Genomic DNA, 23,911 nt, shown 5'->3' on the forward strand with positions numbered 1-23,911 from the left:
GAGCTATCACAGAAAAGTATAGTAAGTCTTTCAAAAATAACAACTGAATTAGCCAATAAAATAATTAGAAAGACACAGTATCTTCTCATGATAAAAGAATAAACAATTGTAAGCACATATGTATGTGTAGCCCAATCCAACAACTCACACAAACTGACACCTCTTGGAACATTAATGTTTCTAGCAAAATCCCAGCAGCATTTTATAAAGAGGCATTTCAGAGCCCTTTGTAATTCAGCTCAGCATGAATCAGCTTTGACTGACTGAGCCCAGAATGCTCAGCATGTGGCAAGATGGATCTGTGGTCGTAGGTGTATCACTACAATTTGAAGCACTTCCACATAAGCTGAAGAAAATAGAAAGTTTAAATATAGTTGGGCAGGAAGGAAAACACCACTCTCAAAGACAGCACTGTTACTGGTTATCTGTTCAGGTATTTCCTGAACCTAGATTCAGTCTTACTCTTGTTCCATAACTGTGGATGTAAGTGATAGACAATGGATCCAGTGCTGAAACGGGAAGCAGTCTCAACTTGAAATCTGGAGTTAGGGATCTCTGATAAAACCAGAAGTGAAAAAACCCCCAATATTACTTTAACATGAGAAAAGAACTCTGATGGGAGTAGAGAAGGGAAAGTATGGTGCATTTGCTGCTCTGAGATCACCTGTACAAGCACAGATATGGCAGCCAACAGATCCTGGTGACAATCCTAAAAATCTGAAAGCCAGGATGATAATTGCTAGAGGCTTTGTGTCTATTTTAGAGCAGTCATTAGCAACCCCTCCAAAACAGTCTCTTAGTCTCTTTCCATGGTACAAATTGTACAAGTATCTCCAAAGAGGGGAAGCCTCCATTTTCACTATAATGGTAATTCTTCCAGAGGCTTGCAGATCATAAGGGATATGATATATTCACTCAATGCCATGTTTCTTGGCCCAAGAGTTTGAGGTTCTTTCAAAAATGAGTCCCACTGTCTGATTCAATTCTCTCTAACGTACCAGGTTACCACAGAACATCTCTTAAGGACCCATTAGACTTTTGCACTGGCCATATGGGGCTGTTAAAGGGTGAGTGGGTCCTGCTGATCACTCCTTGGCTCTCCAGTCAACAAATTAGTTCATGGATGGGAATTACACAGTCGTGGTTGGTGTGATATTACTGCCAGTGCACTGTCCTGGTAGCAACTGTCACTTGCTGCTCTTCAACTTGCAGCAATCCCACAATGAAGGGATCTTCTGAGTACCAGGCAGGGTGGATAACTGATCTTCTCTGTATTCACAGTAGCTACACCTAAAGCCTATCAGTATCCCTCTGGATCCCTTCAAGTACCCTCTCCTGAGGTAGCTGATGCCAAGTATACCAGGGGCCTCTGAGCCAGTCACAATGGCGTGCTTTTGCCACTTGTCCTCTGTTAAACTCAACTCAGCCTCGAATACAGAGAACTCCTGGCATCCCCCGTCACTCCAGAGATCCAGATGGGTTCTGCACTCCTGTGCCTTGATACACATCAGGTATCTACTGAAGCTTTATACTTGTGTGGATCCAATGTGTCAGGCCATCGAATCCACACAGTCCAGTGTGGTTGTCATCCCTTTACTCTGCCTAGTTGGAGGTAGGGATCCTCTATTCCTGCTCCTGGTCAGAGTATTCACTATCTGACCTTTGTGATGCCAGATCAGAAGTCCCCTCACCAGGGTTAAAGGAGACGATTTCTGTTCTGTGTCTAGGAGATCACTGATTGCCTCCCTGCCTCTCTGCAGCAACTACACTGACAGCCTTTTTGGGTGACCTCTTCTGAACGGCTCTCCTCCCTCTCAGTTCAGGGACACGGGCTTACAGCTTAGAGGTGGGCTCACCATCCCACTTCCTCATGTCCTCCCACTGCTCATGCAGAAAGAACCAGAGTTTGTTACGTGGCCTGCGCTTGGGGCATCCCTTCCCTCTGACCAGGCCAGGAGGGGAGTGATCTCTTGGGCTGCAGGGTGCTGGCCTGTAGGGATTTGGAAGTACCCAGAGTTTCTTCTACATTTCACAGCCTAGAAGATGCCACAATGCCACCAGGATGCTGGAATATGATGCAGGGGCACTTTGAACCACCTTCCTCCACATGGCCACTGTGCAAGGGACATCCTCTGGATCTTTAGGGACATTGTCACTTTTTAGATCACTACAGATGACTTCCAGCAGTGCTAATTCTCTCAAGTACTGGATACCTTCATCTGCAGTGGTTCACTTTCCAGGGAATTTACAAGATCTTCCTTAAACGGATACCTTGCCCTCACATTTGAGAGGAGCCAATCTCCAGAGACCGCAAATTACTCTGTTCTCCAATTCCTCTTTCAATTTCCAAATCTCTAACAAGGGATCCCAGCTGTCAGGCTTCATGACCTTCTAAGGGCTGACTGTCAGCCCCATTATCCCAGCACTGAAGCAGCCAGGTAGAAATCTGCTCATATGGCTGGTGGTCATAATTTTTTTCACGAGTCTTGAAGTTCTGATGAGGTCAAGGACCGAGTAACTTTATCTCCTGTTTGATTTGTCTCACTCCTAGCAATTTCTTTGTTGAAGGACTGGCTTCTTTATCTGACCCCCTACTCTCCTAATTCTCCTTCTTCCTCCCTTTCCAACCAATGATATGGACCTGTAGCTTACTTCATCCATTTCCATTTTTCCTTTTTCAGTACTGGAGCAATTACTAAGTCTCTGTCTCAGCCATAATGTCCTCAAACAGTTTGAGTTTCTGCCTCAACCAAAGTCCTCTGAGTACTGAACTGTGTGGCTCACAGCCAGGCCCCAGGTACAAGGTGAGAGGTTGCTGGTTTTCACTGGGGTAGGCAAGGCACCCTTCTATCAGCTGACATGTCAGTTTGCCAGGGTTGATTGATTACTGGTTCAGGTGTAAAGTTCCAAGCAATGGGAGGTGATAACCACCCCAGGCATCTGTCCAAATCCTTCCCCACACCCTGCCACCCAGGAACTGGATGCCTCAGAGCACATCTCAATACCTCCTCACTTAAAGTTTGTTTTCTCTTACACCACGATGACACTGGATTCCACTAACCCCACAGTGTGCCAGCAGTATTAGTTAATATTATTAACAGTTTTACACAGCTTATATAAAGATGAGCAAAGACCGTGGGAGCCTGCATTTTAAAAACATTCACATCAATCTCAGGCAGGGAAAGGGAGGTCTATTCCCTCATCATCCCCACAAGACAGCTCCCCCAGCAAAACAAGGCCATCAGTGTAAGGGCAAAGCACAGAGCAATTGTTTATATTAGTATGTTCTCAAACTCAGCAAAATAAAGAGATAAGCAGTGCAGCTGACAAACTCGATGTCCCACACAGGAGATTTGATACTTGGCAACTACTTTTTACTATGGTATGCAAAAAAAAAAAAAAATATATATATATACACATATATGCCTTTGTCTCACCCCTGTTGAGGGACCAAGAAGGACCATGGTTGATTGACCTTGGCTAGATGCCAGGTACCCACCAAGCTGCTCTACCACTCCCCTTCCCAGCAGGACAGGGCAGAGAGAATAAGATGGAAAACAACTCCTAGGCTGAGAAAAGGCAGTTTACTAAAGCATAGGCAAAAAAGTTTGTGCAAGCAAGCAAGGACAGAAAATAATTTCTTCTCTACCCATCAGAGAGCGATGTCCAGCTAATTCCTGGGAAGCAGGGCTTCAGCATGTGGAGCGGTTGCTCCAGAAGACAAACATTGTAAAATAACGAGTGTTCCCCTGTTCCTCCTCCTTCCCTTGGCCTTTATATCTCAGCTGATGACATATGCCATGGAATATCCCTTTGGTTACTTTGGGTCAGCTGGTCTAGCTGTGTCCCCTCCCAGGACCTTGCCCACTCCCAGCCCCTTGATGTGAGGGGAATGTTGTGACAGCACTGATGCTGTGCCAGCCCTGCTCAGCAGGAGCCAAAACTCTGGAGTGTTATCAGCATTCCTCTGGCTGCCAGTGCAAAGCACAGCACTGTGAGGGCTGCTGTGGGAAAATGAACTCCAGCTCAGCCAGACCCAACCCAACTGGCCACTGCACCAAGCACTTACTCCATTCTCTATTCTTCGATCTCCAGGCACTTTCACACCATTTCTTTTGAAGGCTGGATCTTGTGATCTTTGTCCAGTCCCTAGAAAGAAATTGTCAAAGATGGTAAGGTAATAGAAGATTTTTCTTATCTTTTTAGACATAGCATTCAATACAAAAAGAGAATCAGAACAGTCATTATGGTGTAGAATCTGAACACCTGTTCTTATGTGTTTACTACATAAGATGAATCTAACTGATGACACAACACATTTTCTCAAAAGATTTCTGTTCCATGTCAACTTTTATTTTAAAGCATAGTTCTGTTCAAAAAAACCAGACAAACAAAAACAGCTTAACAGTAGTAGCCTGCTCCAGTATTTATCCTGTGGTCAACAGGCAGTCAGTCAGCTGCTAGTAAATGTGCATTATAAAGACACAGTTTAAAAGCACATTTTTTTTCTTCTTCCTGGCAGTCATTGTGTCAGTAAAGATGCTACTTAACTAGAATCCTACTTTATTCCCATCAAATTATGTGCAAATGGTGTTCAGATGCCCAATACCAAGCTCAGTGATTTCCCTGTAGAACTCAGGTGTACTACAGGACAAAGACATGTCCTGTTACCTTCTTGCCCTTTTGATTCCTATTTCAACACCATATTTCTGTGAGACTAACTGCAGAGCTCAAATACATTGCTTGGCAATGCTGTGGCAAATAAAATGACAATAATCCTAATACCACAGGCACCCTGGACTTGAAAAAATACATCATGACAACTGAACTGCTCTGTAAGATCCTTAGCAGGTAGAAACAGCACAGCTTTAGCTTTTCATGGACTCATTCTATCAGCAGTATGCATTTCAAATATCAAGATACACTTAGCCATCTAAAATATGCTGGGTACAATGCCACTTAACAAATGCAGTATTTCCAACACTGAGGAAGATTATCAAGGATGAAAACAGAAAAAGCGGAGGAAGAAGAATCCAGCAGACTGATTTAAAAGGTAAAAGTCTTAAAGATTCTAATGAGGAGAAGAGGGTGGGATGCACAGAAAACCCTTGAAAAGCAGAAAGTAATTTCCTTTACAGGTTTCAGATTCAAATTTACAATGAAAATTATATTCTCAGAGAACTTGACCAGGCAGTTCATTTAATGCTATTCCTGAAACTAACACAAATGTGTAAGAGAAACTTTAAAGAACTCTTTGCCAAGTATGCTAAGTTTACCACCCTGGTAAAGTATTATCCAGGTGAATAACCCTGAGCCCAAATCACAGATTACGTTACTGGGCAACAGTCTGCTTACTATATTTAAAAGAAGAGATCACCACCACAGATCTCTAGATATTTTGCTGCAGAAAACATATTTAACACAGTATGCCCTTAAGGTGCTTTGGTGATAACCAGCTCTAGAAAACCTGCGGAAATTTCAATTTGGATTTTCTATTCCCAGATATGGCAAGGGAAGATGAGGCCTTTACAGAAATTAGCCAACAGTCAGACAAAAAGGGCTGCAACACCTACTGGCTATGAACATCAATAAATAACACACACAAGCTGTTTCCTTAACCTTGAAGAATGAAACAGAACTTGAACAAATGAACCAGCTGAGATCAACACATACCTGCTTCCCGGCAGGGAGAGCGTTCATGCCGGAGAAAGAAACGCACCTCGCCCCTCTGCATTCCAAACCTCTGCAGAATATCCAGCATCCGTTCATTATCAGCTATGGGACGTTCTGAAAAGGTACAAAAACAGTTAACTGCTACATCCCACCACAGCTTGGGCACATACCACACCAAAAATACCACCTTTCACCTGAACACTTGCTAGTGCACAGGTGTAGCAAGTGCACATAACCCTTGCCCTCACCCAAGGCATTTCTACTTTTCCCTTAAGAAGCCACTGCATTGCTCCTTCCTTCTGAAACTAAACCAACACCTCTGAAAAGCAGCCCTGGAAAAGTCCACCCCTGAAGGGAAAAGCTGAGGCACTGCTGCAGCCCGAGGGAAAACAAACCGGGAATTCAGAGCTATCAGTTCTAGTGCCTTCATTTTGTACGTGCAAATCACCTTACCCACTCACCACCTCAGCATGTGCTGCTGTACCTTTCACGCCTCTTCTGTGGCGCCTCACACAAACTTATTCCTTAGTCATTCCCACCCTCTCCTCAAGAGCACTGCTGCCACGATTCCTACAGGGACTTCCTAATTCCAACGAGAATGAAGAGAGATGCAAAGATAAACTCCCAGAGAAGAGGAATTCTCTTAACGCTGGATGGCAGCCCTCGCATTCAAGCTCAGGCAGAAGCGCTCAACACCCTGAAGAGGCTCCTTGGCAGTACCCAGCGGGCCTGATCCTCAGCATGCCAGCACAGCTCCTGTCACTTCAACTGCTCTCCCACAGCTCCTGTCAGACATTGATTCAGCTCATTGTCTTGGACAGCAAATTTCATGAAGTTCAGAGGAGATGCATTTTGAAAGCCCTATCTCTGATAAACCTTGAAAAGCTGAACTACTTTGGATTCACAACTCAAAGTAAAAGGATCAGACAGTGAAAAGTGAGCCCAGTAAGAACTTGCCATTTCCTTTCAAATAACTGAGATGAAAAAGTTACATGCACAAGTTCCACTGAGTTTCTTTTCCTGCTCTTATTCCCAAGCTCAGGATTCAGTCATATATCTAATTTTTAAGCCTTACTTACTGCCTTTTGATAATAGAAAAACCCAGTGTGAGTCTACATCTACCAACTTCATTTACCAGTACTCCTCCTTTCTTTATTACCTTTCTTTAAAAATTTACATACATCACAGCCAGGCACATAGCCAGAATATAACCAGAATTACTTACTGGCCGCTAGATCTTTACATAAAAGTGGTTTCTTTTGTTATTCTAGACATTTTATCATAAATATTGCTGCCTATTTTAAATGTGATGGCAACAGTGTGGTCAATATATCATAGTAGTGAATTTACATAGTCAGGATACTGTCACAGTATCCTCTAACAGCATTGGGGCTCATGATCACATTGGACCCATTTATGCTGGATGCCAGACAAACAGAAGATCTTGTTCCTGGCCTGAGAAATAAGACAAGCAGACAAAGAATGAAATTAAATACCACCGTTTTTGCACCAGTTTCATTTTTTCTGACATTGCTTTTGTTGGCGGTTTCCTTCCATTATTTAAGCAAGGGGAGGGGGGAAAAAAAGAAAAAAGAAATCAGAGTAGTTCATTCATATTCAATGGAGTCTTTCAAAAAGTCACTATCTTAATATGAAATAATGTTTTCAGCAGGAAAAATTGTTGGCATTAAGTATAAATGTTTTCAGTTTCATTAAAAAAATGAGCTGCTAACATGTTTCCAGTATGTGAAAAGCTCTTTTCAACATAAAAGTGTTTCTTTAAATGAAAGTGCTGCAGCTGTGCTCAAGCAATCTAGGAAGGAAAATTTCTGGAGTCACTGTCAAAAGAGATTAGCTTTACAGAATAAGCAAGTAGGTCACTGTTACAGAAAAAGCAGTCTCTTGGCGGTTACTTGTCTAGACAGCAAAAAACACTCCTCATCAGCTAAACCTTAATTCAAGAAAAAAAAGGCAAAAACAAACAAACAAAAAATCATCAGTACCACTGCCAGATTTTTGTCTTAAAGGGTATATAGCAGGCTTATGAGGCAGATTTCTAGCAGCTCAGCAATACCTCAGCTGAAACTCTATAATCAAGGGAGATGCCCTTTACAGGAGGATTCTGTCAATACCACTCATTGGCTTCAAAGGAAGGTCAAAGAGATTTTCAAATACCAAACAAATGTACATTTGAAAGCTCAAGAAGAATGGACAGTCATTTTCTTTTTTTTTTTGCCCCCCACCTGTCTCAAAGAAAAAAAAAAAAGAGAGATCTTTATACACAGACCCCTTTTGACTGCTTTCCACAGCAGGAAAGGTAGCTGCCTAGCAGAATTCTGACAATAATAGGAAGGTCAAAAAGCTTTGCCCTGATATTCACCAAATTTCATACAAAACTGGGAGCACAGGGAGAGTAGTAAACTTGCCTCCCTTCAGGGAACAGAGTGCCTCAAGCACACTTGCAGCAATCTTTCAAAGTAGGCTTAATAAGGTCTGACAATAGAAGCTAAAATTCCTGAGCAAGTGTCAGAAAAAGAAAGAAACACGCTATGTAAAAAGGATCCCAATAACTGATGTCTTAGAAGTCATTTTCCAACACAAATCTTTTGTTTCTACCCCCAGAGGTTAGCTGTCCTGCACCATGTTTGTTTTAAACCAGTTTCATTTGTTCAGTGTAATATGCAAACAAAGCAGAAGTCATGGCTAATCCTGGCAGAACAAGATAGAAAACTCTGCTGACATCTAAAATGAGATTAGCAAAATAAAGTATTTCTCTCCCCTGCTGCCTCCTCCCCTCACCAAAAAAAAAAATCCAAAATATATGTGAAAACATATCTTGCAAATGCTCATTACTGGATGCTACACAGATGCTTAAGACATCTTTTATTCAAAGCAACATGCACAATCCTGTACTCAAGTCTTCCAATGTTATTGATTTGAGACAACTGCATTTTTTGTTAACAAGTACAACTGGGAACGGTATTTGAAACTTCAGTAAGGCAAACTGCCGAGCCCTGCCCTTGGGTCACAACAACCCCAAACAGTGCTACTGGCTGTGGGCAGAGTGGCTGGAAAGCTGCCCAGTGGAAAAGGACCTGGGGGTGCTGGTCAACAGCAGCTGAACATGAGCCAGTGTGTCCAAGTAGGCCAATGGCATCCTGGCCTGTATCAGCAATAATGAGGCCAGCGGGAGCAGAACAGTGATTGTCCCCCTGTACTCAGCACTGGGGAGGCCACACCTCAAATGCTGTGTCCAGCTCTGGGCCCCTCACTGCAAGACAGACACTGAGGGGCTGCAGCACGTCCAGAGAAGGGCAATGGAGCTGGAGAAAGGGCTGGAGCACAAGTCCTGTGAGGAGCTGTTGAGGGAGCTGGGATTGTTTAGCCTGGAGCAAAGGAGGCTCAGGGGTGACCTTATCACTCTCTACAACTCCCTGAAAGGAGGGAGTAGCCAGGGGGGGGTTGGTCTTTTCTCCCAAGCAACCAGTGACACAAGAGGAAATGGCCTCAAACTGCACCAGGGGAGGTTCAGGCTGGACACCAGGAAGAATTTCTTCACTGAAAGGTTGGTTCTTTGTCAAGGAGAAAAAGGAAGCTTATTTTGCCACTGCAGGTAAAAATGGCTATGGGGCTGGGGAAAAAAAAAAAAAAAAAAAAAACAACACCACAAAAACACATTCTTACCTGGTCAGAAAACTACCAACACTTAGGACTTCAAAACCTCCACACAGGCTGCCCAGGGAGGTGGTGGAGTCACCAGCCCTGGAAATATTCAAGAAACAACTGGACATAGCACTTGGTGCCATGGTCTAGTTAGCATGGTGGTGTTCAGTCAAAGGTTGGGCTCAATGATCTTGTCAAGGTTTTCACTGTGAAAATGGAAGCAGCTTTTTTTGTCCTATAACAGCTGTCCAAGCAGCATTAGATATCTGCTCTTGTGTGTCTCATGATGTCTTTGCAAAGATTAATCTCAGAAAAAGTTCTCTGCTTCGCTTCATGCTCCTGTATCCGATTTTCTTACATCTCCTTGACTAGCAGAGAGGCTGATAACTTGATCATATGAATAAAACACCACACACTATATGGTCCCACTCACACAAAAGTTCACTTTTCAGCTTAACAAGAACATTTGGACACTAAGTACTAACAGACTTCACTTGGCTCTTACTATAGGTGCTCTCCTTTGATTTCAGGATAATCTCACTGCCCTTTCCAGTGTTCTCTACATCACCATCTCAAAATCCAAGCAAGAATTCAGGTTCAGGAAACAAGAGAGGAACTGCCCACTCTAGCACAGCTCCAACTTCAGTACCAAAGGAGAACCCTGTCCCTCACCAAAACCACTTGGGCTCTTTAACAGGGTGTGGGCACTAAGACTAACTATAAATTCAGTAGTTTTACCTAAACCTTTATTTTACTTGTCTTTCACTGTATACTTCAGTATTGTGTTGATTTAGACAAACATGTACAATTAAAATATATTCCTAGATCTCTTTCCATGATGAATTGGTGATTTTACTATTATTTATGAAGCAAAGCTTCTTTACCTCCTAAGGAAAAAAAACCTGTTCCATTTTTTAGACTTAGAAATATCAGAAACATTACATCTCTGTCAGAAGCAAGTAAATATCAAGAGATAACTCAGGTATCTCATACCATTAAACAAACATCCATCTCACCAAAGACTTCTTTGAACAGATGTGAGCCTGAGCTAACAGAAGAGGAAGAAATATAAGCCCTTATCATCTGACAGAAGAGGAAGAAATATAAGCCCTTATCATCTGATTCTTTTATAATCTTGTTGAAGCATCTCAAAAAAGCTGGCTCAGACATAATTATTTTTCATGACTTAAAATCCTGTCAGGGATTCATCTATCTTATGCCTGGGTGGCTACCAGTGCCTAATGAGCACCATGGAGACAGGGGATAGTCCAGAGCCCTTTCCCATTTAAGCCATGAGACATTAGTAATATTTTAGGTTTTATTTGTTGACATATTCTCCAGTTCCAGTGGAGCATGGCAATTTAGGGAGATTTGAGCTCCCAAGACTAGAAGAATGTGGAAAAAGAAAAAAAGTTACAACAAGCCACATGCACAACCCCCTTTCCTACAGGCTTGGAAGGACAGTCAAAAGTAGCTTCTACATCCTCCCTGTCACCCACTTTCTTTAGAGCACTGCATATCAGGTAGCTCCCACTACTCCTGCTAACACACTCCTCGTGCACACTTAATGCAGTTGGTAACACTGAAGGTGCCATCAGAAAAAGGAAGCTTTATTTTGCCACTGCAGGTGAAAATGGCTGTGGGGTTGGGAAAAAAAAAAATCATTCTCACCTGATCAGAGAACTACCAACACTTAGTACTTCAAAACCTCCACACAGGCTGCTGGAGAGGAGGAGGTAGAGGAAACAACTCTCTCACACCCATCAGAGACTCATGGGCTGCGCAGACACAAGAACATCTGCATGCTTGAGTCCCCCTCCTTTGCTTAACTCAGTTTTGCATGTGTGAGCCTTCTTGCAGGTGTGTTATCACACAGCCAGTCTGATGAAGAAGTCAATGAAATGGAAATGCAGAAACTCTCTGGGACAGCATCACATCTGTCAGGTCTCCATGTACTACCTTCTCAGGAGCAGAGAATGCCCAGGAATTCACCAGCTGCCAGCCTGACCTACCTGAGCCACACCACACCTCAGCCAGGTGGCACTCGCTCTCCCCAGGCTCCTTGCACAGCTCCACCACATCTCTGCAGGTTGTCTCGGGGGTGACTGGCACCTCAGTGAAGTGCTGCTCGTTGTTACTGAGGTACACGGTCAGAAACATCTGCAAAAGACAAAGGCAACAGCACATGGTTACTTTCCAACACAAAGGCAGACTGCACCTTGGAGTCACAACCTGCTCATTACATGCATTCTTTCCAACATAGATAATTTTTTATCAACTACAGTGGGTACAATTTTCAAAACAACTCCAAATTTCTTTAAGGTATAAGCCAGAGAGACACTACAGGAGTAATCCCCTGCTCAACTAAATTACACTGCTGGAGGATTACTCGGTTTTAAATCTGGACCTGATGTTCCTTCCTTCTCTCTTCAGGTGATGTGTCAGAACTCCTCCCACCTTACTGTGTGTACATACACTGCAATCATTTTACACAGCAGGAGAAACAGTCATCCAGAGTTCAGCAGTAGTGAAAAACAATGGTAATTACATAGGGTATAAAAAAAAGACTAGAGCTTACTACATAGGCAGTCAAGCGGAAACAGTTTGCATTTCTGTAATGTATTTCATGGGAAGGGTCCTAGAAACACAAGTCAACTTGCTGTGCCCTTAGTCTTACAGCCTGAATACAAGGTCCCCCTTAAGCCCCATTCCCAGGAAACCAAGGATATTTTACTTGGCTTCCTCTTCACAGCTGGAGAAGGATCCTTGATCTTTGGTTTTTCTGTTTAAACACACCACACAGACAGATGTTGTTCTTGCTCACGTCTTTCCTGCCACAACTACTAAACGAGCACTCTAAAAAATTAGTTGCCATATTTGATAGAAAACGTTGATGATTACTCCCTCTAAGCACCATCTCACTACATGCTATTAATATTAAACTGCTATCAAAGTTTAGCTGCTAGCTAAAAATTAATGTCAATTCTCTTGAGGCCTATTCTCAACATCAGTCTCAACTGGCTGTTAGTCACACAGCTTCCATCAACACAAAAATCAGTCAAATATCTCCAGAAAGCAATTACTCCACTAAGCATTTCAAGCAACAGCAATTTATACAATTCAGGATTTTTCATACAGATGGAAAAGATGTTTTCTCAAGAAAAGACAAATCCTTGCCTGTCCTCATTTTTAGAGGGTGAAAGGGGTACACATTCTTAGGCATAACAGTTCAAAAGCTCAAAAAGAAGGAAAAGGAGGCCAAATCAAACATGGGGAGAAAGGTATCAATAACCTTCTAAATAAATTTAAATAATTTTTAAAACACAACAAAACCATTACCACAAGCACTATTTCTGTGATTTTGTGTAAATACTATGGAATAAGATTTTTATGCCTTTGCAAAGTGAAATTTAGCCCCATCTGTTCCACAGCTTTAGGAATCCTCTATTGGGGATTCTCACAGAATACAACCGTGCACATTTCCAGATGTCTCCAAAGCCTTTCCAGGGCTCTTCTGAGTGCTAAGATCCCCTTCACCCCTATGTGAGAGGCTGCCTTTACTCTTTTAAAAACTTTGACAAAAACACTCCAGACTCTGCATGTCTTGTTACACAGAGTGCAAGTATTTGGCCCACTCGTGGCAGTATAAACACTTGCAAACAGTTTTTTGAGCCCTGGCCCTGCATCAAGAGCACAGAATTTCTGACCTCTGGTTTTGCCCAGCTCCCCAAGACAAGGGCTTCTGATAAATTCCTGAACACCTTCTACAAATATTCACAGAGAGGAAAAAGCCTGCTGAAAACACGCTCAAAACTGCCTGATGGCTACATTGCCCCAACCATTTCCTTGTCACTTTATGGGAGGGCAAAAAAAACCACAAAAAAATCAACAAGAAAACCAAACAAAAAAGCCAAACTTGGAGCTTATAAGGAGGAAAACTAGGAGAATGTGAAGGTAGGTAGGATCAGTTTACCACACACTTATTAAATAGTGAAGATGGGCACAACTGTTCTGCTGTCTACAGCATAAAGAGGTAGTGACCTAAATTATGAGACAAAGCTTTCCAAGCAGGAACTCTGACACTTGGCTTTAATCTTTTGCCAGAGAACACGCCACCTTTCAGATGCAGCATCTCTGACTCCCCTAGAGGAGCCTGGCAGTGAAGGATGTCAGGTGCAGCCAGGTAAGAATATCTCTTAATCACAATTACTGGGGCAGAAGAGTATAAAATGCAAAAGAAGCTCCCCAATAGCTTTAGAGGAGGGTTATACAGGTGTGTAAAACACATCAACCCTTCACAAACAATGCTGTACTACCTTGTATTCGAACATCACCAAATCACACAGGCTGTGTGTCTGCAATAACATGTGTTAATTTAAAAGATGAGCTAGCTCACAGATGGGAAGTAAGAGAAAATTATAAAAACCATGGCATTACACACAAAGCAGACCTAATTTGACCCTAGCACGGCTGTTCACCCTTCAGTGTGCCTGACTATATCCAGTGGTTAATCCTTAGGATTTAGCAATACAGACAACTACACAGGAAGGATCACGAGTTGCCATTTCTATCCACAATGCTCAGGATAATTACTAATACATTAAGCCAAGAGCACTCAAACCTGCTGTGTGGGGGCCATTTCTGGGAGTTGGGAGTGTCTGCCTTACCTCTAGCCCACATATTCTAGGAACTAAGGAAAGAAAAACCAACCAAACTGCAAATTCCATAAAAACATACCTCAAAGTCCTTAGAGTCTAAAGCAACTAAAATGTTATGATACTGATGTTATCTCATCCTGCTTCCCTTTAGCTCCAGGGACAATGCTGAGATGATCAAGTTCTCTAGTTGTGCTCTGCTCTTGCTGAATGGGCAGTCACATTTATCATCACTGCCTGCTCACCTGCAAGGCCTCCTGAGGTACCCTGCTTCCCACCTGGACACACTGGAGCCTAGGGCAAGCTCCAACCAGAGAGTATCCATCACAGAGATGTCTCTTCCCAGACAGGAGTGGGAAAAGTAAAGAAACTGATGTGAACCAAAAGCCTACTGTGGCTTCTTGGTGCTGCTTGTCACCCTCGGTGGCTGCTGTGGCTTGCACCACCTTGCACTGGGATCCCAAGGACTCGTGCTTCCCCTGGGAATGGTTCAACCTTCATTAACCACCCTACCAGTTAGTTTATATCTCTGTTTTATTGCTGAGTGGCAACAAGAAACAAAGGAAAAGAGTACTCTCATGACACCTTGTTCAGAAGCTGGAATCTTACACCCAGTTAAGAGAACAAACCAGTCACTTGCTCCTCCCTGAAATTGAAGATGTTAAAACAGCTGTATACAAACATCCAGCAATTTCAAAGGGAAAAAAACAAAAAACCAATATGCAAAAATTCAGTTTCAAACTAGGCATAAATGAAGGACTTGATTAAAAAAACGAAAGGAAGACATCCCAGTCAGACCTTGTACTTTGTTGAAAGATGTCATGAAAGCAAATACTAAAATATCTGACAGATCCATATAGCCTTGGATCAGGGTTTTTTCCCCTAGACTTTCAAAGATTGAGTTTTAGGAATGCCCAGCATACAGACCAAGCATTTTCTGAACAGGACTCAGATCCCTAAGTAAGGTCTAAACTAAAACATTTCCCTTCCTTTTCCCAGCCCAGAGACATGCTCACTTATAGGTACTGAAAAGCTTTAAAATATAAAAGCACTGCAGTACTTTGGCATACTTGGGAGAAAACAGGGGTGTTGTGTAGCTACTGAAGCAGTTCCTTTTAAAATCACATCAGAGATTTCAGCTGACTCTGCTCCAGCTTAGAAAATAGAAGTTTGCAGTTATGGAGCCACCAAATGAGGCAGTTCGATCGGCTGCACCAAGGACATCCGAGAGAAGACCAAGGTCACACGAGCTAAAGCAAGGGAGAGTTTTTGCAAGGAATGACTGCACTGTTTGACTTACAAACAACTGGATGGCAAAGCAGAGTACTGAACATAAAGGACTTCATGTCTCCAAAAAGCCTGCCACTTATGACAGAAAAATAAATCCAAATTGGTGTGAAATACAACTTTGAGTCCTCCCAGCATGAAATACATCATCTTGTTTCAACTCCTATTATTTATGAATGAACTCCAACTACAGCCACTAAGTTGGGATTATAAAACACTCAGGAAAAGGAAGAGAACACAGTAAGAAAAGCAACCGAACAGGAAGGCATCAATTAAAGCAAATCACAGGCCATTTTATAATCCTCCATCTCTCTTCTGCACATCATCCCAAACAGCCTTACATTTGCCTGCAGATCTGACCCACTCATTGTTGAGCTCATCAATGGGACCATTTCATACAATTATACCAATATTAAATATAACAGCGCTCAACATCTGCAAATACATTGTCAACTGAAAGTAAAATATTTAAGAATGGCTAGCCCTACAAAAGTGCTAGGCTATGACCACACTATGTTTTGGGTCCTGCTTTGTTGCCATACAAAACAAAAACTAAAAACAAAATTTTAAAAACCAAAAACATGCCAAATCCACAAGAAATAGCTTCCAAACACATTTGGAGCACTAACCTGAGCAAACACATGCCTCATAATTGACATCCATCCAACAAGATATCATTTCATATCAAAGGCCTTGTATCACTCTTCTCCTTAGATCAGAAGGCCTCAATTATTGATTAAAGGGGGGAAAATAGAAATGCAATTTACTTTTCAGCTTTGATGGTGCTTCTGCAAGGATCAGACTTCTCTTACTCCTTAGTTATTATAAAGCTGATGTCACACATCTCAGGTATTAAAAGGGTGTTAAATTGGACACTTTCTAACTAATACACTAATTGCATTCAAGTATACAGGATTCAAATATTCAGAAGAACACTATGGTAAGGGGCATGATGTAAATTAAAATACACTTAATTCCTGAAACTACCTGAGCTAAAAGAGACACATTTTCCCCCTCCCCACGCTTCTAGGGAAGAATCTAATTCAGATCATAAAATGTCAGCAATGGACAACAACCAGCAAAACTCAGTCTCTTATAAAATATAATCAAGAAGAGAATATATTTTAAGAAAAACAACTTAACCCTGGTTTTCACTATTGTCTGAATTCCTAACTTTATGGAGGCTTCCTGCACAGCAGGCACCATACAATACAAACCACGGCATCTATTCACACAGTATTCTTCAGCTTCAAAGCCCTTTATGACCAGGAAATCATGACACAAGCAAGCAGTTTCCTATTTTACAGGCAGGGAAACTGAGGCATACAAGAAAGAAGGCAAAACCAGAGACAATCCCATTATATTTGACAGCCAAACAAGCACACTGCCTCTGGAAAACATGATTCATTTTGCTGCCTTGCATTAGAGCTAGTAACATAAATCTGTACCACGTTCTGTATTAGCTGCATTTTAGACTGAAACCTAATCCCTTCAAGCACTCATTACCTGTGTTGAAGGTTTTTATATTTGCATAACACAGCTAAGTAATGGTCTTAGCTTGTATAACAAATTTTCTTAGCTCTCATTTTTAAGAAGGCATTGAAAGTCACTCTTTACGTCTTTTCAAACCTAAACAGTTTCTATGAATTTACATCCTGAACTAAAATGTCATCTTAGAAGCTAGTTTCAGTTAACTGAAAAACTAGCAACATAGAAATATTAGAATTAATAGATTAACTATCACACTTCAAGTACAGGTGACAGAAATGACAAATAACTTTTCACCCACAGTTTAAACTACTAAGTCTTCCCTAATAAATACAAAACCCCTCCATACAAAGAGTTTTAAATTTAAGTCTTGCATCTTACCTAGTAGGAACAATGATGCTGCACCTTTCCAGATGGCTACAAAGAAGTCAGTGGCTAAAACATATTTTTGCTGACTTGATGCAACTTTCTAAACAACAGAAGACAGCCTGCACAACAGCACATTTTCCCGTTCTGATAAGCAGCAGTCAGAGCTGGTGCACAGTTACAGCTCTCCATTCAGTGCAAAGTGTACCACAACAATAGAGTAATTCAGTGATTCTTCTGCATGAAGTTCCCCAGAACCTGAAAACAGTCCTTCAGCAGGCAACATCCTCACTTATTGTGCCTAAAGATTAAGGTAAGCAAAAGATTAAGGTAAGCAAAAGATAATAATAGACTTACTAGAAGACAGGCACACAGGATGACTGCTATCCTTGATCCTTTTCATATTCCACTGCTCAATAAAGGTTCAACAGAAATGCAGAGTGAAGTTTAGTATTTGCCTCCAGCCACACCCAAACACATGGAGCTCAGCTCTTGCCATCTCACCCTCCGCACACACTACTCCGCTTATTTTGCACTGGCTTTGGGCCATAAATATGAGAACGGAAGTTATGATGCAAGGTAGGTGGAGTACAGTAGGAAGCACCATGGAATTGTTCAGATTATTCCCAGTCTATATAAAGCACAGCCCTTTTCCCTTTCAATTGTATCACAGCAGAAAACAAGACTGAGCCTTTACTCTCAATAGCACGGTAGTTTCTACTTGTACAGATTATTTTAACGATAAGTTTGTCATGCATTTGTACTTTATCTTTAGTAAAAATGTCAATTTTTTCCAGAACTTAAAATACGATGTACATCTACATGCACGTTGAGGAGGGGATGGGGAAAATGAGCTGGAAGCAGCAAAGAGGAAGATTCCCCCTCCTTTTTTTCCTCCGTCTTATCCTTACTGTAGAGAGAACAGAAAGAAAGCCATCTGCTTATAGTATATGCTAGTTCATCTGGGCAAAGGCTACAGCACAACTGCCACATTACATCTCACTATCAGGCATCTGAATCATCATCATGATGGGAATCTGAAGAGCTGCAAGGGAAGCAGCCTGAGTTCTAGCCAAGTATTGTGACTGTCTGAAATTAATGGATGGAGGTTTGCTCTCATTCTACTTCATGGACTGCAACCTCAACAACAGAACTCAGCACTGCAGTTCAGATTTAATAACAAGGAATACGCAATTACAATCTTCCTGCCAAATCTTGTAGAAGATCATTATCCTAGATTAGCAATTTTGATTTTGTGAAGTCTATCAGGCATAGCTCAGGACCGGCAAACACAGAATTCCTGACCTACATTCCCCCTTCTTTCAGCAGAGCATTATGCACACAGTCTTTAAGAGAGCTTTCCAAACAAAGACTTTTACTTTGAACCCAAGCTACATTTTCCAACTCAACATTTTTCTTCAGGCATTTTCATACACAAGAAAGCAGAAGTCCTCCCACAAGCCAGACACCAGAAAGGTCTATGCAAATAAAGCTCACTATTTTGGATGAACACTCAGCACAGGAGCAACATAACTCCCCGCTCCTTGGCTGAGCTACCACATATCACACAAGGCAAGAAAATCTCAAACAAAGGTGGTTTTTAAAGCCACCTATACTTTTGCACTGCAAGTATCTATTGCAACATCAGCACTGAGTAGGAAAAAAAACGATCTAAAAGTTTGTAGTGGGTTGACCCTGGCTGGATGCCAGTGATCCACCAAAGCCTATCACTCCCCTCTGCCACTGGATGGGGGAGACAAAATACAATGAAGGATTCATATGTTGAGATAAAAAGCCAGAGATCACTCCCCAAATAATGTCACAGGCAAAACGGACTCAAATTAGAGATATTAACTGGATTTACGACTAAAAAAACCACAGCAGGACGATGAGAAGTACAGTAAGACCCTTCCCCCACCTTTCCAGCTCTAGCTCTTCCCCCGCAGTGGTGCAGGGAGATGGGAATGGGGATTGTCGTCAGCTCACCACATGTTGTTCCTGCTGCTGCTCTGGGAGAGGAGTCCTCCCCTGCTCCAGCGTGGGCCCCTCCCACAGGATACAGATCTCCATGTACTTCTCCAGTATGAGTCCACCCCAGGGGCAACAGTTCTCCACAAACTGCTGCACTGTAGGTCATCCTTCCGCAGGGTGCAGTGCTTCACGCACAGCCTGCTCCAGGGTGGGTCCCCACAGGGTTACAGCTCCTCCTAGGAAGCCTGCATAGGCTCCTCTCTCCACAGGTCTGCAGGTACCTTCCAGGAGCCTGTTCCAGCATGGGCCTCCCAGGGGTTCAGAGCCCCAGCCTCTCAGGCACCCCCTGCTCCAGTGTGGGTCTCCTCCAGGGACTGCAGGTGGATCTCTGCATCCCCATGGACTTCCAAGAGCTGCAGGGGCACAGTTGCCTCCCCACAGTCTTCACCACAGGCTGCCTGAGAACCTCACTTCCACTGCCTGGAGCACCTCCTTTCCCTCCTTCTGCACTGACCTTGGTGTTTGCAGCACTGTTCCTCTCACATATTCTCACTCTGCTCTTCTCCAGCCATAATTACATCTGCACAGTACCTTTTTCTTTTCTTCTTCCTAAACATTTATCCCAGAGGTGCTGCCACCATTTCTGACTGGACCAGCCTTGGCCAGCTGGACCATCTTGGAGTCAGCTGGAATTGGCTCTGCTGGACGTGGAGGAAGCTTCTGGCAGTTTCTTACAGAAGCTACCTGTATAGCACCCTCCCCCTGCCCAAAACCTGGCCAAACAAACCCAATACAAGAATAAAAACCAAACAAACCGGCCTGTAAGATATATAAAATACATTGCTTTCAGTAACATGTAGGAAACCACCACCTTTTACTGAGCACCCACATTTGCCAACACATCATCTATAGCTCGTTCTGCTCAGACCTGAATCCACACTTGGATTTGCATCAATGTAGTTAAACAACTGCAGAAATTCAGAGTAAACAAACCCTGAATATATTCTTCATATTATACCACACAGCAGCATGTTCACAGATCCCTTACCACTGCCATCTGTGTAGCTCCTCTCCTACAACATATTCCCTTCCACCCCAAAATACTCTTTCCCTTTCTCCCCAGATCCTTCCTTGTGGCCCCTGCAGACTGCTTTTGCACTATTGGACACTTTACCATAAACTCCTGCAAGCTGACTGTCAGAAAAGCAAGCCTACACATGGTGTTTGGGCTTGTACTGTTGGTGTCCTACTTGCAGCTTGCTCCTCCTCCACCTGGAGCCAGCAAAGGAGAACTGGATGTTGGGAGGCTTGCCCCTTCAGGCAGACTCTGCCTCATCTTCTGCATTCAGCACCAAGTTATAAACATTTCATACACAAGGAGAACAAAATTAATGTAATTTTCAGGCAGATAAAAAAATTATACCATGTAATTCTTACAAGAGATACCTACTACGGGAAAGAGAAACAGTCCAACTCATACAATGTAATCACAGGGGGTTCCAGTTGCTCCTCCCATTCTTCAGTGTCACGACACGGGCCGTTCCTAATGAGCCTAAAGCCAAGGCAACATCCGAGCATAACGAGTGGGGTTATGAACTCAAGCTTAAGCCTGAATCATCTCAGTTTTCTGTACTTGCGTCAAACCCAGAGGAAGTCCTTGTACAAGAAAAAAAAAAACTAGTAATAACTACATAAAGGAAAATAAAAAAGAAAGTAAGCTGCTCTTGCTGCTCTAGAGCTTTGCATCCCTCCCACTGGGAACATGGTTCTCTCAGCCTCATACACGGCCAGAGGCCAAACAAGGGCCACATTAAGTGTTCCCTGTTGGGACTTGAGAGAATTACACATCTCAAGATAGTCCCTTAAAATGCAGGTACTTTCTCACAATGAAAAGAAAACCCAGAATTTTTCCTGGTAACAGAAAAAGATTTTGTACAACACAAGACTCATTCTGGAGAAAAGCAAAAATAGATGTGCATCAGGGATGAAAGCGTATTTAACACCACCTACACCTAAACAACACAGGCTATCACAGTATCTGGCACCTGTCCCACCCACACCACACCTCCCACTGCCTAAGACACCAATTCTTCCTGGGTTTAAAAACACTGCTTTTCTGCTTTTCCAGCCAATGCGTAATAATCTCACTAATAAGACGATCGACTTTCACACCAGGAAGCAACTCCACCTCAGCCCACCAGAATACGCAAGGCAAAGCCACATTTATCATACAGCAAGTGCCTACCCATACATCAAGCACATTTATGACTTAAATTCTATTTACTGATACCAGGAGGCTGGGCTGGTGGGAGCACCCATGAGGGAGGCAGGGTATGGAAGCAGAAGAGAGGAATTTCTTTTTTTGAGTCAATGCATCTAAAACAGTTGTGGTATAACAGCAACACAAAACAAATCATGCAGCAAGTCATAAAAAAATGAAGCACAGAACACTCATTTACTCCAAACCCAGCAACTTCACAGAGCTCTGTGCCAAGCACTTTTGAAAATACATTGTATTAGTCACTCCTCTAGGAAAACAGCTGTCAAAACCTGTGTCCTACCTCCATAAAACAGATCAATGTCCAAACCAAAACACTCATGACACACACACGTAGGTTAGAGGACACACCATTTCTGGCGTCTGAAACAATGACATGTTTAACCACACAGGTTAATTCCAGTGTGGGAAAAGTCATAGGACACACTGGGCTGTTGTGTGATGCAGGCTGACCAGTCTGGTACCCTAAAAGACATTACTACAATGGGAGATTCAGAGGCACATTAGCACACCACAGGCTGGGTTGACATCTCCTTTGTGCTGCAATTCCAGAACGTGCTCTTCAGCCATCTACCTTCAGGACAAGCAAAAACCAAACCAAACCAACCCAAACTGGGAATTTCAGACCACACAGCACAACAGCATGCCTGTTTACTGCTTTCAAAGGTCCCTCTGCCTTCCTACTTTACTTGCTGTTACAAGGTAGAGGCTTCCTTATTATACCTTCTAAATACCACCAGAGTAAATTCTACGTTTTTGTTAGTCCAACTTAATCCTCGCAGTGCATGAGAATACACAAAGATGGTGGAGAAATTCCCCTGTATTACCAGCTCTCAAGGGAGTGTAGAAAGAGGATAAGGTATCATCTGACTGCTCCAACTCAGCCAACCTAAATGGTGAGTTGAGGCACACCATGATCTTCCCAAATCCAGCTGTTATTTCTGATTGCACAGCCACATGGCAAATCACTTCCACCATGTAAGTCTTTTAGTTCCTTTTTGCCTTTAGTGCAGGCAGCATTTCCTACAAACCATCACTCAAATCCTTCCTAAATTCAAGGGGAAGTGACAAAAGACACGTGGCTTTGGGTGTGGATAGAAACCCAAGGAACAAGACCATCCATTTGAGCAGCATCCTACTATTAAATTAATTAGGTGTAGTGTCACACCACACCTTTGCAGAAGGGCAGCTCTTCCCAATTCACCACCAGCTCTGGGTGGGTACACACTCCTGTTGCATGGAATGACCTTCCTTTGTCACATCCAGGTGACTGCCAGGACACACAGCACTGCAGGCAATCAACACAGCCACCAGCCATGCCAAAGACTGCCAGCATGAAATGCCTGGGCTTGGTGATCACACCTATTTGACAACAGCTGGTATTATTATTCAAAGCCACAAAGGAGGGGTTTTGTCCTACCACTTTTGGGCTGCAAACACACAGGAAGTCATTAGTAACTAAAGCAGCACCCATTCAGTTGGCACAGAGAACACATTCAGCATTTGCAACAAAACAGATGGATCTCTTTTGTTACTTTGCAGGTTAAAAGGGATCAATGGGGCTAGTCCAACACTCGAAGTGATGGATGGCCATATGTTCTTAGCTGACCACACCGTATTAATGGAATGTGTAAAACTACAGCAGAACTGGGAAGGAGAAATCCTGCCCCTTCAGTCAGCCCATTAGCCCAAGCACCCAGCTTGATCCAACCTTTGCTCCTGTGATGTGGAGCTCTACACACTTTAACTTGTATCACAAACATTCAGGCATTCTACCAGACGCTGCAGAAGGCTGGCAGATTGTAGAGCTGATCACTGTCTGACAGGTTTTTTTTTAAGTGCTGCTCACTCCCCACTGCTCGTTCCAGGCAATACCAGGCTCTCTGCAGACACACCAGCTGAGAAGTGAGAGGAGAACAGCTGAGCAGGGCAAGGCAGCAGAGCTTGCTGAGTGACTTTTGGCTTTACAAGTTGTCACCAAAGTCATGACAGTGAACAACAGTGTTGTACAGAATGGTGGTTGCTTAGGTGATGTCACACCTATTTTAAATGAATTAAACAGAGCAGAGTTTAAACAAATAACATGCATATTATGCCAGGTTCCTCTTGCTTCAAGAGCTTCAGAAGTTGGCCCTTTTAGCTTGGTACTACTTGGCTGCTCATTCAGCTTCCCTGGAGGTAGAAAACTACTTCTCTTAGCCAACGCTGCTAAATACTATTTGCAAGAGAAGTACCCTAAATAACAATGGTTTTTGTGCAACACTGGTAAATCACTCTGCAGAAGGGCCTCGTGGGCAAGACCTACAGGCAACAGCAGAGGCACAACAGTGCAGAGGCAAGAAGCACAGAGTGCTGTTTCCATGGCTTCCCTGCACTAACCCTTCCTTGTGGTAGAAGGTGTTCTCAAAAGGCTGGAAGATGCAGCGTGGCTGTCGCTGATAAAGAGGCGCCATGGCAGCATGACAGGACAGCAACGCTCGTCAGGAACCTGGCTTGGACATGACCCATGGCAGAGTCCCTTTGCCACCTT

The 23,911-nt window shown here is 43.0% G+C and overlaps 1 protein-coding gene across 1 annotated transcript in view; it reads right to left on the reverse strand.

The window, feature by feature from the left end:
- TP53BP2 (tumor protein p53 binding protein 2) overlaps positions 1-23,911 on the reverse strand; it is a 52,260-nt gene that overhangs the window by 20,845 nt on the left and 7,504 nt on the right. Inside the window, exons 2-4 of the mRNA XM_082277010.1 lie at positions 11,349-11,496; positions 5,674-5,787; positions 4,070-4,149 (exon numbers count right to left, since the gene is read on the reverse strand). Of these exons, the coding sequence (XP_082133136.1) occupies positions 4,070-4,149; positions 5,674-5,787; positions 11,349-11,496 (342 nt within the window). The remainder of the gene's footprint in view (positions 1-4,069; positions 4,150-5,673; positions 5,788-11,348; positions 11,497-23,911) is intronic.

This window comes from Coloeus monedula, assembly GCF_965178545.1.
Source record: "Coloeus monedula genome assembly, chromosome: 2".
Lineage (NCBI taxonomy): Eukaryota > Metazoa > Chordata > Aves > Passeriformes > Corvidae > Coloeus > Coloeus monedula.